The sequence below is a fragment of the Charadrius vociferus genome, unplaced genomic scaffold, assembly GCF_000708025.1.
Source record: "Charadrius vociferus isolate BGI_N301 unplaced genomic scaffold, ASM70802v2 scaffold59, whole genome shotgun sequence".
Taxonomy (NCBI): domain Eukaryota; kingdom Metazoa; phylum Chordata; class Aves; order Charadriiformes; family Charadriidae; genus Charadrius; species Charadrius vociferus.
Genome location: NW_009661371.1, coordinates 6,525,732 through 6,544,825, shown reverse-complemented (window position 1 = coordinate 6,544,825; position 19,094 = coordinate 6,525,732). Strand labels below are relative to the sequence as shown.

At 36.8% G+C, this 19,094-nt stretch overlaps 1 protein-coding gene across 1 annotated transcript in view; it reads right to left on the bottom strand.

Annotated features, from left to right (window-relative positions):
- Nucleotides 1–19,094, bottom strand: part of KLHL2 (kelch-like family member 2) — a 57,899-nt gene that overhangs the window by 13,512 nt on the left and 25,293 nt on the right. Inside the window, exon 4 of the mRNA XM_009893728.1 lies at nucleotides 10,093–10,255. Coding sequence (XP_009892030.1) covers nucleotides 10,093–10,255 — 163 coding nt within the window. The remainder of the gene's footprint in view (nucleotides 1–10,092; nucleotides 10,256–19,094) is intronic.

Here is a 19,094-nt window from a genome sequence, read left to right as displayed (position 1 = left end):
CTTTATGCACACAAATACAGCAAAAAAGGTTCCAGAAAAAGAATATGCTCTGTATGTTGTTGACAAACATGTTTTAAACCCACAGTTCAACATGAACAATGGCTGATTCATTAGAATTAACCAGCACTTTTGCAGTCCATTTAGGTCAAATCAAACAAGTCTGGATCCTGTTGCATTTCTCAGAGCTTCTCCAAGGTCATAAAAATATTACATATCACAATCTCTACAACATGTAGAAGGTGTGTATTTTTTTTTCTCAGTTTTTGTTTTTTAATGCCTTGACTTAAAGGAAACAAAACTGGTAAAATTTAACCTTTTAGTTGCAGAACCAGACATTTCTTTGAACATAAAGCACGTGTCTTTATCAAGTTGTTGTTCAGTTATTCAGTTGTCCTCTCCCTTCCTTAAAATTGATTTCTAAGCCATTTGGTTGCTTAAAAAGTAGCTCCCTCCACCTAACTTATTCTTCCTCTCTTCAGCTATTCTTAATGGAAGTTAGAAGGGAAAACTGTTATTGGGAATTTAAGAATTCACTCAAAATTAGAATAAGTAGAAAAAGGTCAAAGATACTCAAACTAAAGAATTTTTTACAGCCTTTTCTATCACTCCACTAGTGCTACTATAGTTAAGACCCCATGCTTGACAAACTATCTTAAGCTGTTAAAAAAAGTTAAAGAAGGCTGAATGCTTCTAGATCAAGAAGTCTAAATTTTTCAGGTGAACTTTGCAGGGTACAACAGCTTTTTCGCACTGTGCTAAAGATTAGAGAGCATAAATAGATAAATCTAACACAGTAAAATTCTTGTCCTTTATCGAGTTCAGCATCATGTTCCTTGAAACAGGCAGCACAAATTGCTTCAGACAAAAGTCCAAGAATATATATGAAAAGCATTATAATAAAACCTCCCCCCTTAAAGGTCTCACTATGTCATGGTTTAGGCCACTGGTAACCAAAAGGATGATATTTTACCTTAACCACATTTTACTAAACAATGAGTTCAGTGAGATACAGCCCAGTCCCCTTGAATCCTGTTAAATTCTTGACTTCGATACCTTCCTATAGTAGTAATACCACAATCTCATTGAACAAAAAGCCCCACATCTAAATTTACTACCCAGTTTACCATTAATAAGTTTCCAATTAATATCCCTCTGTTGTAATGCTGAATATGATGATAGGGAAAGCCAGAACCTGTCTACTCAAAATCATTTATTATTCTATATCCCTTTCTAGCCTCCATCTCTATTTAAAGTAGACAGTCTTTTCCTTTTCAGTCCCGCATCCTACCAGCCTTTTCATTCATGTAATCAATCATCATCGCTACAAGTCCCTCCAGTTCTGCAGCATTCTCTTATGATGGACACGTATTATTTTCTGCCGCATTTCAGGCAATGGGAGAGAAAGAATTAGGAGAAATACTATTGATTTTTATAACACCACCATTACTTTTCCACTCCTTACCAATCCTTATGTCTGTTTGCTTTTCAGACTACAGATATGCAGTTTCTTGAGCTGAAGTAGAATTTTCTGAGGTACACTTATTGAAATAAATATCTGATAAATTTTACTATTTGTATATGGCAAATAGAATTTGAGTAAGGTAATTTGCATAAATTAGTTTTATTATAAACTCCAAATTTCAGGTAACAGGGCCACAAAACAGCCTATCTGACTACTCAGAAGTTGAGTTAAGAAGCAAACAGAAAGGGGAAGCAACAGTCATTTCAAGGAAATCTTCAGGTTCAGACACCTTTTTTTATCTTCCCTTGAGAAAGCTGATCCAACAGTGGATCACATCCAACAGGACATGCTTCAAAAACTGGAAATACCCAGCTGATTTTACAGACTCGTATACAAAAGTCTTCTATTTTAAAAAGTTGATTTAGATTTATGACATGCTCTAAATAGGAAGACATCCAGCCTCTAAGAGTCAAAGTTGAGAATTTTCAAAGTAATATAAGGAATGTCAGGTTGTCTTCTGTCTTCATGCTAGGAAGAGAACTGTAGAAGAAAATTTGACAAAAATAGACAGCACTTGAACAAAAACTAAAACTGTTGTACTGGATGTTAGCCTTTGTGCTTAAAGCATAAAATAAGGCATGGGGCCAAGTGACGAAAGAAGAGTGGAAAAAAAGGAGAAATTAAAACAAACTATGTGGTCAATCGCTACAGGCTCAGGTTCTCAAGCAACACCTGGAAACACATCCTCAAATGAATGAATTATAGCAAAAGAGAGTAGATTGCTATATAAATTTTAGTCATCAAAAAAAGAGGTAAGGTCAAATCACTTGTCTCTTGAGAACGAGATCTCTTGTCGTCAAGGAGACCATCTTTACTGATTGATAATCTTTTGGCAGAAGCCAACTGAATTTGCAGCTAAATGGATTATTCAAAATAATTAGAAACTGAAAAAGAACAAGGAAATGCAAAACCACCAATTAAGTCTGTCAATAGAAATTTAGCTAAAGCTGTTCAAGTTTTGAAGGCAGAAGGCATTATTTTATTATATATAAAAATAATACTTGTGAAATTCAAACTTTTTGCTTCCTTTTGACAAGAAGGATATCAGCATCAATAATCTGGATATATTAACATCAAACATCATGAAACTTATGACAAGACTAAATATTTCATGCATCTGTCCCATGCAAAATCTCAAATTAGCTTGGGTTTTATTTGTAGCATTAGGTAACATACTTCTTTCTTCATGAACATCTCCTAGATAGGCAGACAGATAGAACTATCAAGCTGGAAGTTTTCAGAGAGAATAAAATACATATTTTTTTTCCAAATGAGAACTTTCCACATAGTGTGCAACTTTGACAAATTTGTATTGGAACCCTGCCCTGCTTATTGCCACTTTACCCAGACATTGAAGCCAGCTGGCTCCAGAGTCAGGCAGCCTGGAAACAAGCTGGCTTAGGAGCTGCAGAGGCTTGGCTCCCAAATTCCCACTTCCTAAGCAAGTAGAATCCTACTTCTTTATTATCAAAACTAAAATCTGCCTTTAAAAAAAAATCCTTTCCATTTTAGAACATTTCTAAAATATCTGTTCCAATTGCATATGAAAAACAGATTTTCACATTTTCGCAACCAACAGAGACAGTTTCTATCTGAATAGCTAAAGATCTGTCCTTGTCTGCCCCGTACCAGTAGGATGGGACTCCAGCTTCAGGGACAAACTAAAAGGACAAAAAGGAAGTTCTGAACAACGTGAAAGGGGCTAGTAACAAAATCTTTGGAAGTACAATAAACGATGCCAGTATGGAAAGCACAGAAAGCTGTAAATGTACCACTTTGGTATTTTTCATTATGAATCTGGAGATGTATATTACACATACATGCAGCAGCAGTAAGCACTTGACCTACCTCTTCTATCCAAAAGGCACATAGTCTTGCTGGCCATAAAGATATTGATGCTAATTTTATATTTCTCTGTGACATCAGAAGGAAAGCTACATCTGAAATCTGCACAGGACATTTTATGCTATAAACATTTGTGGATTAATTCACAAACACAATTTCACTTATTTATATAACTACAGTCAGAACTTCTCTGGCTTAATTATCTTTACTAAATGAATAAACAAATAGAGAAGCAAAGGTCTGCTGAAGTTCCTTCAGATTAAAAACCTGTCAGAGAATCATGGTGGCCAAAAATAAAAGCCTGTAACCAATCTTCTCCTTTTTGTTTTATGACCATGGCTGTTGTCAGTGTCTGTCTCTGTGTATGACATTGTTAAAGACTGCCTAAATTTCTGTTCCATCATTAATAGGCTTCAGTCATTTTCTAACATTTTTCTGAGGTGTTCCAGCAGCTCATGACACTTAATATCCATTTCCAGAAGTCTTTTTAACATTTTGTACACTTTCAGAAATCTTCTCCCAAAGATCTTCCCAAAGCCACATTAACAAGTAAGAAAAACGGGCCAGAGCTTATCAGTGCCAGAGGCTGTGGCTGGAAAAAAGAGAAAACCCCCTCATATTCCCTAGATCTTTTCATGACAGTAATCTAAGGTATATTAGTGTGTGAAACAAAACATCACAATCAAATATATCGAGTCTCATAAGTGTCTTTCGTCTGGTTTAGGCCAACTACTTCTGTTCCACAAAATAGATGATGATATTTTTTAATAAACTAAATGGAGTATCTGCACCTTTCTGATGTGATAGTGCTATAAAACCAGCTTGAACTCTCAAGAAATGTAGCTTCTTTCTGAATGGATAACCTGTTAGTTTAGAGCAATGCGGAGCATGGGAGCTTGGAAATAGCTGTGTCTTACGTTCGCTTAAAAGAACAATGGCAATTTCTCAAGAAAATGAAACAAAAATATTTAGCAAGAATTAGTTTTCTAAATTATTGCTTCAATTCACAATGCCATGTTGTGATTTTTTTAGCTTGGGACAAAAGGTCTTTGCTAATGGCCTAACAAGGTCAAGCAGAAACCTAGTCTTATTACAGAGGGATGGATACAAGCTCTGCTAGTTGAAGAACCAGCAGAAGCTAAACATTGCAGAATCAATTTTTTTTTAAAATCTGATTTACTTGTCAATTTTATGCTTAAATAACTGCTTTTGAGAACACCATGAAATTCATAGCAGCCAAGGTAACAGAAGCGTAGCAACAGACGCTGCTACTCAGAATAGAATCGTAAGAACGATTCTGCTAACTACATCCTTTCAATCTCATGCATACGAATGTACACAAGAATAGTCTACAGAAGACATGCATGCTTCCAAGTCTAGTCAGGGCTCAAAGTTTTAGACTCAGAGCACCAGAATAAAGAACGTTGTATCCCACAGTTAAGTAGAACACAGCAATCCCTGCTTCACAACACATGCTAAGAGTCCCTAACAGAAGTTTCTTCAGCATCTCATCAGCATGATGCCAAAAGCCAAGAAGGTTTGCTCTGTAAACCTGGTCCTCAAAAGACGCTTCTTCCACAGGTAATCCAATGTTTCCAACCCCGTACTGTCCTATGCGGTGAGTGGAAGCACATTATTTTTTTTGGTTAAAACTAAGAGCACCAAGCAAGTGTCTCTCTAGTCGAAGATGCCATACCCCTCTTCTTTAAAAGACTTTGCCAATCTATCTTCAGGTTGTACATAATGACAACTATAAAATGCACCATATTCTCAGGAAAAATTGTTATTTTGTGAACATCCTCTAAGACTATGTAAAATGTATCCCAGACTAAAACTGAAGATGGACTAGCAGCGCTCATGCCACATACTCTTCATAGGAATCCTCACACAGGAAGGATGAGAGGCCTCAGCTGTACATAGTGCCTGACTCTGTACATCGACCCAGAGCAGGACTGCTTTCTGGAACATCATGAGAACAGGGAGCATCTCAGAAAGTTTAATTGCAACAGAAGCTTATTCCAAGTAATCTGTATCAATTGTCCACTATTTTCAGATCTCTCCACAGGCATCATAGATGCATATAAATGATTCTCCTAAATTATAGAAATCTCTGCTACCGGAGGACCAACCCCACCATAGGATTATGAAGCTCCAATTTTAATGAAAGTTGTGTTTTTTCCTTCCCACTGGAAGTTCCAAGGTTTCCCTTTTCTAATAACTTCTGATCTACATCAGCATCCATTTGGTTTTATGCTATCCTTGTCTCTTAGCAGACGTACCTCCCTGCCTCTTTTTCCTAAGTATAAAATAGCCAGTGTAACAAAGACTGGGAGAAGCTAAACATCCAAATGCTTTTAATTTTCTCCAGCGGGGAAATATTTTCACTGCTTTTTCAATCTAATAATCCTCTTCTGTACTCATTCTAGTTTCTGGAGCCTTAATCCTGAAATATCTGCTCCTGGGAGTTCAGCTGTCTGTGATACAAGGCCTAATTCTGAAATGGCACAGTCATGTATCTTTGGCTCAGATTTTTGAGAAATTGTTTTCAGTTGTAAGGAAGAGCCTTGACAAAGTACAAAGAGCCATTTGAGATAAGAACAGGAGGAAAAAGCAGCTATGATGGCTGAGATACAGGCAGGAAGAAGCTTGAAAATTCAAGAGGAAAAACATTGACCTGAGAAGGTATAATACTGTACAGAATAAAAACAAGGAGTCAGCAGACATAAATCCAGCAAGATTGACGATCTAAGACTGTTCCAACAAGAAATGAAGGCCAACCCTTCCTCCCTGGGTGCTTTTACCAGGAGTACCGAGCGTGCCGGTGCTCAGCCTTGTAGCTTGCAAGTCCCAGCTAGGACCAACAAATAGCTTCCTTCTCCTTTTCACTTGTCTGCATCCTGCTTGCAGAGTCTCTCTGAGCACAGCAAAGGATGCCTGAACAAAATGACCCAGAGAGGGAGAGTTACAAGTTAGACACAGTTCCTGTGCTCTCAAACACATTTAACCAATAGTGTACTCAAGGTCTTGCCAGGTTCTTAGATTTCATATTTCCAGAAAGTAATCTATATAAATATTAGCCTCAACTACTACGTTGAACAAATATTGTTTAGAAGTAACTGAAGTAGTTGAGAAGTTAAGGTGGAGTCAGAATAGAAGTTGGAAAAAATAATTAAAATTCAAAAGTAAGCAACAGCTATATCAAAATATGTTCCCTAAAACATTAAATATCTGAACATTAACTCTAGTTAATAAATGTATGCCTTGCTTCCTATTGCATAAAAGGTCAAAAATATAATATCAAATCCAAAAAGCTATTATATTACTCAAAGACAAAAAGATTTCATTAAAACGTTTTGCACAATAATCTAAGTACAGTTATCACAAAGTCACTCAGTCACATATGCATTAGAACTTCTCGAGTAAGGTACGCATTACACAAACTAGTACTTTCAAAAACGACCTGAATAGCTTTTCAAATTTTTTTGAATTCATATATAATTAGTTTGAATACAATTTCATTAGACTAAAAACTTCTGAGTATGGCTGATTTGTATACCTCAGTTTCACACTTAAGTCAGCAACCAAGGATTTAGTTGACAGACACCTCATCATATGAATTTGCTGCATTTCACTTTTTTCCTGAAACATCCATTTTTGATAGAGATACTATAATCTCCTGGAAAGGGGTGGGAGGGTGGAATCTATACCGGAAAACAGATTTTCTAGGAATTAAGGCAACTGAAAGCATTCATCAAAATCCTTCTTTTTATGAGTTCTGAAAGTATTTAAGGCAATAAAAAGCCTATTATTTGGACCTAGACACATGATTTAAAGCACTTAGTGCTCTATTTCAGGAAAATCTTCAGTTTTAACTCTGCACTAATTGTTAATGATGCTAATTGGTCATTGTGCATTTTAGAAAAGTTATGAAAAGCAATACAATCACATGATTTTTTTTTCTGCGGCCTTATCAGGATATTGAATTTTTATTCTGTTTTCTGTATTGGTCTCGTACTAAGCCTGACAGAGTGCCAGGGATTAAGGAAGGCAGCGCAGAGAGTGCAATGCAATGAAGCAGCTCACACCCTGACTATGCACAGCATATTTATCTCAAGAGTAAGAACAGAGTGTGCATTGCTTTAAAATTCACCACACAGATACAGCAAAACCACAGTAGGAGTTGAGCTGGCAGCTTGTGGTATGGGCCAGCAGGACTCCAAGAATACAATGACAAAAAGGGAAGCACTGACGAGGAAAGTGCTTTCTGGAGGAATTTGACAGAAATGGAAGGTGGTTTGATTACGGAGGAAAGAGAAGGTCAGTTCCAAGCACAAAAGTAGTAGAGAGAGATATGAAAGAAAAGATTCAAGTGAGGGTAATTTTGCTGAACTGGAAAAGCCAAAGATGAGAGGTTGGAATTTGATCCAGGCGAAAAAGGAATATTGCAGAAGTAGTAAAATGACCTTAGCAAACAGAGGGGGTGTTATGGCAGAGAGAGATTTACATTGCAGCAAAAGGGAAACATGACAGAGAGCACAATTGGTAGGAAGGGGAGAAACGAAAGAGGAACACACAGCAGAGCAGTTGACAAAAAATTATGGAGGAGAGTTAAAGTTGTCAAGTTTACGAACCGGAATGACTAGGAGAACACTGAAGTCACCAGTGACAGAGGAAGACAGGGAGAAGGGAGAGATGATTCGATGGAAAGCAATTCAGTTTTGCTGAACCTGAAGTAGAAATGAAACATCCAAGAGACACTGAGAAGCCAGGAAAGTGGCTGGGCAACTAGCGCAAGCTGCATGTGAAGAGGCATACCTGAGAGTCACTCTCAACCTCTGACAATGTACGACTTCTGAATTTCCAAACAAATTTGTCCAACTCTGAATATTCACTGCCAAAGCTCTAATCAAAATATACTGCTATACTGGCTAGTAAGTCAAAGCCTATAAAAAAGGATGGATTTTTTCCACTACAAAAAGCTTCCATTAAAAAGTAATTCCTGAGTGTTATGTCTTCAGTCTCAACTCAAACATCAAGACCTCAAGGCACTCTACACACAAAAGAACAGTTAGATCATTGCTACTCGAACAAATTTAAAAAGCCTTAGTTTTGCTTACATTTTTATGCTACAAACTTACAAGCTTACACAATGTTTTGTTTACTTTTTATTAACCAACATTATGCAACCTTTCTTGGCATCAAGAGGAGTCAAACAAGGTTTTAATCCATTATGTTAAAAATTACCAACGAAGTAATACCTTCTCTGAAACTACATGTATATCAGTTTCCAGTAGCAGAAACTATTGGACTACAAGGGGGGGAAAAAAAAAAAAAAAAAGGATTTTAGCCTTCACAGAAATGTAAGCTAGAAAGAACTTCAAATCATCTCTTTTTGCACACAGGCGTGATTTAGATCAACCTAAATCAGAAATTAGTCTAACCAGGCTGTTTTACAGCTGCCTAACAGTGGAGAGTCCACAACTTCCACAGACAGCTTGCCTGATTTGTGTTACTTCTAGAGTTAGATTTTTCCTTAATATATGAAACAACTTTAAAAAATACCTCACAAGTTAAGCTTACTCATTCTCAGTCATTTTTATGCACAGGAAGATTTGCATTCCTTCTCATCCTCCTAGTCTTTTCGTTCCTTGACTGAAAGGACTCTCTTCTCTCACAGTCTTTGTCATAGGTCAATCTGTTTTCTTAATATGTTCGTGTTAGACTTCCTTGGATTCACTTCAGCCTGTTTGCATCTGTCTTAAAGTTTCGTTTAGCGTTTTCCACTTCAGGCATTCACCAGCATTAAGAAAAAGGGAATAATTATTCTCCCTTGTCCTCCCATACAACACTACTGTTACTTCACCACAGAATCAGAGTTGCTTTTGCATTCACAAGAGCGAGCAAAACGAGAACCTAATTTTCAAAAATGTCAAGACTTGACACGAGCCAGTCCTTTTATGGATATGAATAACACAGTCTTTAAGATGACCGTGACAATGCATTTTTAGTAATAAAATTAAGAAATCCATTAATTATTTTTTTTCCAGGAAAAAAAAGAGAAACAATCTAATGGCAAGGGCTTTTTACAAGGAAAGTAGAATTTTGTTGGTTCAGCTACATAGTTAGTTAGAAAATGCGCCTCTATCTACTTTATGTCAAGATAAACGAATGAGACTACAGTTACCCTTTATAGTAGGAAATTTCAAGCCGAGTAGGATTTCCAGAAGACAAGTTGGTAAAACAATACTTATGGTACGTTTATTGCTTCTTAGCTAGTGCTATACAGGGAATACAGGTAGCACACACCCCCCCATACTCTCGTCATCTTTCTTCCCCCATGTAGTTCCTACAGACTTTGGCTTGTCAGAGTTGCCAGAATTTTAATTTTTTTTCCTAATTTCCTCCCCTAAGTGACGGTGCAAAATTTTAAACAGCAAGCTAGCTTCTTTCTGGATTACAAATTGTTTGGACCCTGTATGGCCCTGATAAGCCATGAAGATGCCACCCCTTTGTGCTTATTATAACTATGTTCCAGCCAGGAGACTTTATTTCTCTCACAGACATTCATATCAAATGCACTCTTTGTCAGAAAATAAATGTCTGCAGTGTCCTCGATAAAATTCAGTTTCCTTTGGGTGGGGTTGAGTGGGCATGGAACCCACGTGTGTGTGTACCCACACACACAGGTATCAAGCTACATATATGCTATACTAATAATAACTTGCCTGCATATGTGTTGGCCTTATTCAAGAGATCTGTGCATGCGTGCATGTCGGCAAAAGCACGAATCCCCAAACAGTTGATAGGATGAAGCTGGGATTCCAAAAATTCACAGCAAGTCCTTTTCACATCCTGCAGTTGCAAGAGACCAGCTGCCGGGAGCAGTACCTGTGAGAAGCAACAGGTGGTTAATATCCCAATTCAATTCTGAGCTTATACAAGAGTATTCTCAATATTAATAAAGAAAACAAAATAATCCATTGAAAAATTAAAAGAGTAAAATAGAGGAAAATTTCAGCATTACGTGACTGAAGAACTTAAACCCCGAGATTTAAGATTTAAAATAACAAGCAACTTCTCTACCATCATGTTCACTGGGAAATCATTCCATAGATTATAATTCTCACACTTCATGTAAGCCTCTTCCCAATATTCATTCACAAGTTCCCTCCTTACTGTTCCCAACACTCCATAATTACATCTCATTTCCAAACCTTCAGCATTAGATATTTCTTTACATCAAAGTTTTCTAGACCATATGTAAATCTTGTTTGCATGAAAGCACTGGACCTTGTACCATTTTTTAGCATCAATAATAAGCATCTTTATGCAACTGATTCCAGTAAGGAATCAATTCAGCTTCTAAAGAAGTCTGTCACCTTCTTGAAAGAATGACAATTCAGGCATTTAAAAGCCTGAGCACATAAAATATTCTATAACTCATTAAAAATCCATATCAGTACGGAATTAGCATAAATGACATATTTATCCTTCAACTTTCACAAAGCAAGCAAACAGTAAAGAAAAATTTAAAAAAACTGCGTAACATAAATTTTATTTGCCCAGTAAAACTTAACCATGAGATTTAGGTGAATTATAATTGTGCCTTTCAGCAAAATTCCATACTGCTATCTACAATTCTTCTTCACAATATTTTCATTTTCTGCACCTTTGACAGTTATTTTAATGAGACTTCTATTTTAGAACATTCAAGTGTGAAATTAGTGCAGGCTTGCATCTTCAGTGGACAACAACAGGCAATATTTTAACATGGAAGTCTTGCAACTGTTCACTTACATATAGAGAAAACATACTATAGGACTGCATCAATAATAAGCAAGCAACAAATACAAAGACAATGGCTGCACTACTCTTCTTAATGCTTTTCATTTAAACACTGACTTGGGTAGAATTAAAGAGAGTCAAACAAGAACAAAACTGGAAGAATAAAGAGAGCTGGAAAAGCAGAGTAAACCAGTTTAGAAACCTGTGTAACACTTATTACATGAAAGCTGCAGAATATGCTCCTACAGAATGGCTCTTTGGAAGAAGTTTTAATGTTTGCAATTGCCATCATCTTTGTTAGCTTCTATCTACTTGGCTTCTAAAGAGCCACTGTTATTGTTTACTCTTTAGACTTCTTTTTCTTGAAATAAAACTAACAATTATGACCCAAACTAAAACAAAAAGGATTTCAGGTGATACAACCTTGTAAAGCTAAATGTCTGCTTTAAAGTTCATTTTTTGGTCCCGCTCCTACTATTTATGGCTGTTCCTCTCCCTTCAGCCTGCCGTATCTGAAGCCTGCTTGTAAACCATCTTTCTGTTCCTCAGGACATTAATCCCTAATTTGAAGCGGTAATCCAATATAGCCTCTGTTTTACACATTTGACTATCAATGTAGACAGCAAAACAGAAGGATCATATATTTAACATGGGTTTGCTTTGAGTATCAACTATTTAATGAAAGAGAAATGAAGGAAAAAACACAAATGTGATTGCACTGAGATACACAAACTGCTGCTAAGCAAAATAACTAAAAACTAGTTTAAATCTCAGATAATCCTTGAAAATATCAAATAAGTCTAACAACATTAATGGAGAAGATTGTATTTATTTAATAAGCACAATTGTCAGATAAAATCACACAATTCAAAACAAATTAGAAAGCTTAAAGGTTACTAATGATGAGGTTAAAAGTACAGTGAAGTAATTTTGTTTTAGCATATGTTTATGAAAATGCAAAGATAATACTAATAATACAATTTCTATTACTAGAACTACAGTATGATTCATTATAACAGTGAGGAGGTAATTCATTTGATAGGATAAGGTATAAAATTACCACCAAAAATCAGGGCTAGAAATCTACTACAGTATTTATTTACACAACTTGTCCTAATGAAGTAAACATTTCACAACTGCTTACAACTTCAGTAACTAATTCAAACACAGTCCTAGATAATTTTAGACATGTTATCAGTGTAGTTGAGCAAACGACATCTGAGAACAATCCTTGACTGTTTTGAGAACAGTCCTTGACTGCTTAAATGGATTCAGAAGAAAAATATGTTCAATCATCATCAGTAAACAAAATGCAAAGGTGAAATTTGAGAACGGTACGCAGAAAAGAATTTAAGATTTTTATGCACAGTCACACTGAGATGCTTGCTCACTCATATGAACAGTATAGCAATGTTATAAGAACCAGTGATCACTTTTCATTATGGGAAATTTACATCAGCTCGTAAATCATAATTGAGTGTATCAAGTTACAGATTTCAATACATTTTACTTATCAGACAATAACACATTTAAATCTAAATATATTTATGCGTATTCTGCTACTAAAAAGGAAAAGAGAGGCAAAATGCATCAAATTTATCCCATTGAAATTATACTTTGGGCTTTGGTTACTAGGCAACAAGAGCTGTGATAACATTTGGCTATTTCCATTTATACCTATAAAACTGTTAACCTGGAAGCTGTAACAAACTGTGTTTAAAAATACAGTTTCATCACAGGCACATTCACTCTGCTGAAGCCAGGGCGAGGGGGACCCAAACTCCTCTCAAACCCATAAAAAAATCCTTATATCAAAACTGCAATACAGATTAAGTTTAAGTGCTGCTGACTCCAAACTGCTAGGCTATACCTCAGATTTATTTCCAAAAATAGCCAGTAGAGGGTACCCTAACTTTCCTTTAAAGATCGAAAATACTTTAATAGGCATAATGCTTTGCGCTGCAAGAAATGCCGAGGGGGGGAAAAAAAGCTTATTCTATGAAAATGCATCCTCATCACAGTGGTGGTTGTTTTTACAATCAAAGAAACCGAACAGATTATTATTACAGCTGGCAAGTAAGAAATTACGTATTCTCTTTTTTGTGTCAAAGTCATGGTGATGAATCTGAGAATGACTGCTACATTTCCTAAAGCAGATTGTTTAACCCTTACAAGTCTTTGAAGACTATTCCCTGGTATATCTCCTCCTGGTTCGCCTTCCTGCAGTGACACTCCTATTCCCAAAGCTGTGTGCACCCACCACACCAAATACACCTTTCAAACTCCACTGAGACAAAAAGGACTGCGACCAGGTACAAAATCCACCTGCAGGGTCACCTGCGTAGTCAGGAGGGATACACTTAAGGCCCTAAACTTGGGTGTTGTTTTCACTGGAGTAGATTCAAGCCCTTCAAAATAACTCAGCTAGATCATCAACCCGTATTTGAGGCTGCTGCCCTCTCGTTGTGGTCCTTGAGACACATGCCAGGAGTACATTGAGGGCTGAGGGTACTGAGGTTGCCTGCAGCTTTTCTCCCTCTTTTTTTCCAGACAGCATTATGACTCGGTTCACCCTTGCGCAGCCGGACATATTTACCTCATGTGACCAAAACACATGCGTATTGAGCTCTGAGGCGAGGAACAGCCCGTACAGGCAGGCACCTCTCCAGCTACACGTGATCCATCAGTTCACAAGGAACATGTTTACAACAGTCTCGGGGAGATACAGCCTGTGTGACCAACCAACAAGCCCCTACAATGGAAGAAGGCTCAGAGGAGATGAACTCGGGGAAGAAACACAAGGAATGACCACCAAGTAGTGTAAAGAAAGATGAACTTATCTCAACACAAGTGGGACTGGAGGACAACCTTTGTTTCAGATATATGGCTGTACCAGTGAGTCATCAGGTTGTGTAAATAGCCTTCTCTGAGATAATTAGTAGAGTGTGACGTCTTCCTCAGCTAGCCAGACCAGCCAGGGATACGGGTGTCTATGTGGGTCAGCTGAAAACGAACTACAAAAATTCAACCAACAGAAGGAACTCTGAAGAGAGCAACAGGCTTGAGCTGGCTTTATCCTACGTATTCCTTACTAGTCAACTAGGGATGCTCAACATCCTGACAGCAGACACGTACAGACTGGTAACGGGAATCAGTTTTGCATGGTGATCCAAAATTGCTATATTTTGCCTATGTTGTGATTTCAGTATATTGCTGTATCTCTCTGCTAAATCAAAACATAGCATACATGTAACACCAAGTATCTTCAAATGAGTAAATTTTATACCAAACATTAAACCCTCCTCGTGGACTACCTAGAAGCAGCTGGTTAGAGAAGTTGCCCTGGAGTGCCTCCACACCAGACAAGGGAGTTCATCCTCTCCGAAGGCTGCTAGATGACTTAACACTCATCCCTTCACAGCACATGCGCTTCACAAAGTTCAGTGCTACACTCCCCTTCACACAGCCCCTTGCTCTCACAAGTTGGTACCACTTTATGCAACACATAAGCTTTTAGTACCTGTCCTGCTAGTTGAGAATGGAGGAACAAGTCCAGTGGAAGGGGCCACAAAGATGATCAGAGAGTTGGAGCACATGATATTACAAGGAGAGGCTAAGAAAACCAGATTTGTTCAGCCATAAAAGAGAAGACAAGTGGGAGATGTTATTACCATCCACAACTATCTAATGGGAGGGTAGAGAAGACTGAGACAGACTGTTCTTGAAGATGCACTGCTAGTAGGACAAGAGGCAAGTGGGAACACCGGAGAATCTGATTGGAAAAAAGTTAGGTTGTTTTTTGTTATTTTGTGTTGTTTTGGTTTTTTTTTTATTAAACCATAAGGATGGTAAAGCCCTGGAACAGGTTGCCTCAAGAAGCTGCAGAATGTCCACACATGGAGATATTAAAAATTCAGTGCACAGGCCCCTCAACCTGCTTTTTAAAAGTTCAGTGCAAAGTAAAATTTAAATTGATTAAAGCTTTCTGCCTGCTGATTTAAATCAATTTGATTCCATAATTTTATATCAATCCATGCTATCATCTTTACACTCCTCTTTGTACTGACAGATTCTCCTTGCCAGAACATATTGCGCTACCTGCAGTATGAAGATGCTTAAGGCAATATTTTCAGCTCCACCATTTTTAAATTTTCTGGAATGAAACTCTTGCCCAAATTCAATTGATACCTACCAACAATGCATTAAGATTAGCATAATGCCAATATGAAAATAATGAAAGAACCTTATTGCAGGTTTTGGGAACAAGATCCCACAGCACAAACAAAACCAACATTTCTCAGAACATTAAAGTATTTTGCAAGCAAATAGGCCAATAAAAATCAAAGCAGCATATGCCAAGATAATTGAATAATGTGCCATCTAAAATAGAAAAATTTCATTCTTTATCACACGGAGGGAAAAAATACAAATCTGTAACATTAGGGAAGAGACTAATCTAGGAAAGCAGATGTGGGAGAATCCAAACACAATACAATGCAACATAGAAGCACACAGGAGAGCAAGTTACATCCTTGCTAATTGCAGATATTCCATATTTTCAGTTATGACCTTAAAATGAAATCAATTTCAGAGAGCAGCAGTTATGTTAATACCTGTCATAAAACAAATCTTGAGGAAATACAGTAAAGTTTAACCTCTATTTCTAAGGTTTAAATAACAATTTCGGCAAACTAAACTCCTTCACTTGCTGTTTATATTATCACAGCATAAGGAAAAAGGAAATGAAAATAATGGTCAAAGATCATCCAAGTTATCTTATTTTTTTTATTCTCATCTACACGCATCTATGCTGTAATTAAAACTGTGGTTTGTAACTCAAGTGTAGTCTAAGTTCTAGTGAAATCATTCAGCACTGCATTGAAATTAGGCTATTTGGGAGCATGCATACAAAAACACTAAAATAGATACAAATATTTTAACACTTGCATGTGTGGAATAAAACGTAGAGGTTCCAATTTTGGAAAATTCAACCCTGCTAACATTTCTAGATGAACAACACATGCAAGCTAAGTGCACTGTTCCATTTTTAAAATACACATAAATAAGATGCTGCACTGGATTTAAAGATGTGCATGAGCTGCAAGTTTAGAATGTGATACCATGTATCTTATAAAAGATACCTTTATCTTAACATCCTTGACTTTATAGGCTATGTGAAAATTTGGATGTATAAATTTATCCTTTAGCTTAATGAGCCCATGCAATTAAAAATTAGGTGTGGGTGGCAGTTTTATAGTATTAGAGCAAGAAATCAGACTGCTAATCAAAATACAGTCCTATTCCTTCACATTCCCTTAGTACTAGACACAAATTGCTTGAGCACTGTTTCAGTTGAAAACAAGCAATCATAATAATGCAATATTTTGAACGACTGACACAATCTACAAAATACTAAGCAGTTCCCAACATGGAAAGCAGCGTGACAGATTAAAATGGAGCGTAAGGCAAAAGTAACTATTCTACATACCTGCTTTTTAGCCAGCATCGTAATCTGTACTTGAGTCCACTTCACTTAGTGACATACAAATTATGGTAAGTAAATGAGTTGCTCAAAAAATTAATTTAGAAGAGATACCACTTTAGAAGATTAATCTGAATGAACTACTAATTCTTAGTTAAAACATTTGGGGTGGAGGTGTTGTTTTGTCCTTTCTTGGGATTTTTTTTTTTTTTAAGGGGGTGGGTGTGGAAGTTTTGAGATGGATTTGGAATGCAGTTAGGGGTTGCTGAAGTGCAGAAACAAGATTCACGAAGCAAACAAAGTAAGAGAAGAGTCCCTTTAACCAAGTAACACACTATAATTAATGGTGTCTATCTGGTCTACAAATGAGAACCATCCAGTCTTGTTTCGCTTAAGGGTTCTCCTAGATCTTTTCTACCAGAACAGTGCCCTAACCACCACGTAACAGCGCATTTTGGCTTAAGCCTGCACACAAGAGACAGATTGATTTTCTATTCTGATGGTTATTTTTGTTAACAGTCATGAGCTTAGCCTTTCATATCCTCGTCTGTTAAAAGACACTGGAAATAGAACTGAAACATTGTCTCACTTGGAGTGAAACATTCTTGAACCTAAAATAATTTTAGTTAGAATTTTAGATTTTGCTTTCAGTGAAAAAAATCATAGACGCTTTTATTTGATAGAAACAGAGTTTTTGATTTGAAGTTTGGTCACTGAATTTAAGAATACGTACAGTAAGTCATCCAAAATGAAAGCTCAGAATCCTTCATAATGCTGTAAATCAGTGCTTACAAGATTATACAGCTGCATAAAAATACTTTTGTATTTTCTTCAGGACAGGATAATTTAAACAAGACTAACTGGAGTCTGAACAAAGCCACTTACTGCTGATACTTTGTCATTCAGAAACTGGACAATTTATTCTTTAACTATGGAAGCTGAAGTGCTAGCCAGTCACACAGAACACACAGCTCCCCTGCAAAAGGATTAAAAGAAGCTGAAAAAATTAAGTAGGCATGATAGCATAACTCACACTACATGGTATTCGAGCTTTCTGTAAAGGCTGACCCACATAAAGATGCTTTTAGCTAGTGTGCTTCAGTTATAGGATTTACCCATAACATCTCACACCTTCAGTACCAGACCACCTTCGGTTTCAGACCCCACTGACAGATACCCCGAGTTTGGTTATACCAAAGATTACTACGATAGAAATATTTTTCAAATATTCCCTAAAACTAAAGACATAAAAGGCTGACAAAAGAATCAAAATGTTCACATGCTATGTTTCCTAAAGTAGACAACTTTGGGGGGAAATGAGGGGGAGGACATTGAAGGATTGGTTTGTTGGCCTTTTTTTTTTTTTTTTCTACGTTACAGACTGACTGACTTGTAACAAACCAGGCTTGTTCTCCTAGTATAACTGCATATTTTCTGGCAATCTTCAGGAGAGGGATTGAAACACCATTTGCAAAACCCTAAAAGCCTGTGCTGGAAACAAATAGCAGTATAACTGAGATAGTAGATTGCGAACCTCTGCTTTCTCTATTATCCCATTCTCTGATACAGAAGATGCATCCATACTACCTAGTTTTATAGTCATACAAAACCAAGAAATAAGGACAACAGAAATAGCATGAAGTAGAAATGCTTTGTGTGTATAGTGCTTATCTTCAATACAAAAATTGTGTCAAGATTAACATCTAATGTGCAATAAACAGCCCTTCAGTGGACTCAAAATACATTTGATTACTCCAAGCTTTTAACGTTACAGTTATGGCTTTATATTTTATTGAGATAATCTTTTATTTATCATTCAGTTTCCTACAGCAGACCATGTTCATATTCTCCTGGAAATGTCACAGGGGAATACCTCCAAAAAAAAAAAAAAAAGCTTTAGGCTTAGTGACAAATTTCACAATCACTTTAATCTAGATGTGCTGATAAAATTCAGATATGCAGGGACAGAATTCCCAAAGCAAATGGCCTCCCATTTGACATTTTTTTCGGATGAAGGTTTAATACATACATTTCATGATTTACAGCATGACCAATAACCAGAAAACAAAAATATTTTCAAGAAAGCCTTTATTCAGCTTCCAGAAATTTCACCTTATGTGTAGCAACATACTGCTGAACTTACTTTCAAGTAAGAGGTCAAATATGGAGTCTCTTCTTTAAGTGGCTTTATTTACTCATAATAAGCAGCTTGATCTTCACAGGGAGGTGGATGGGCACACATACTTTCATTTGCATAGAACACTTTAAAAATGAGCAAATGGCCTCTGCGCTTTAAGTTGGCAAGGGCTGTCTTTCAGGTTTTGCCACAGGTAGCTTTATGGTCAGACACAGAAAGATACATGGATGCCTACAGTAAAGGTCATAGCTGAGACGAAAGTAGCTGCTTTCATCCAACTTGACAGAGAAGAGTCTCTAACACAGCCTAGCAGCATAATAATT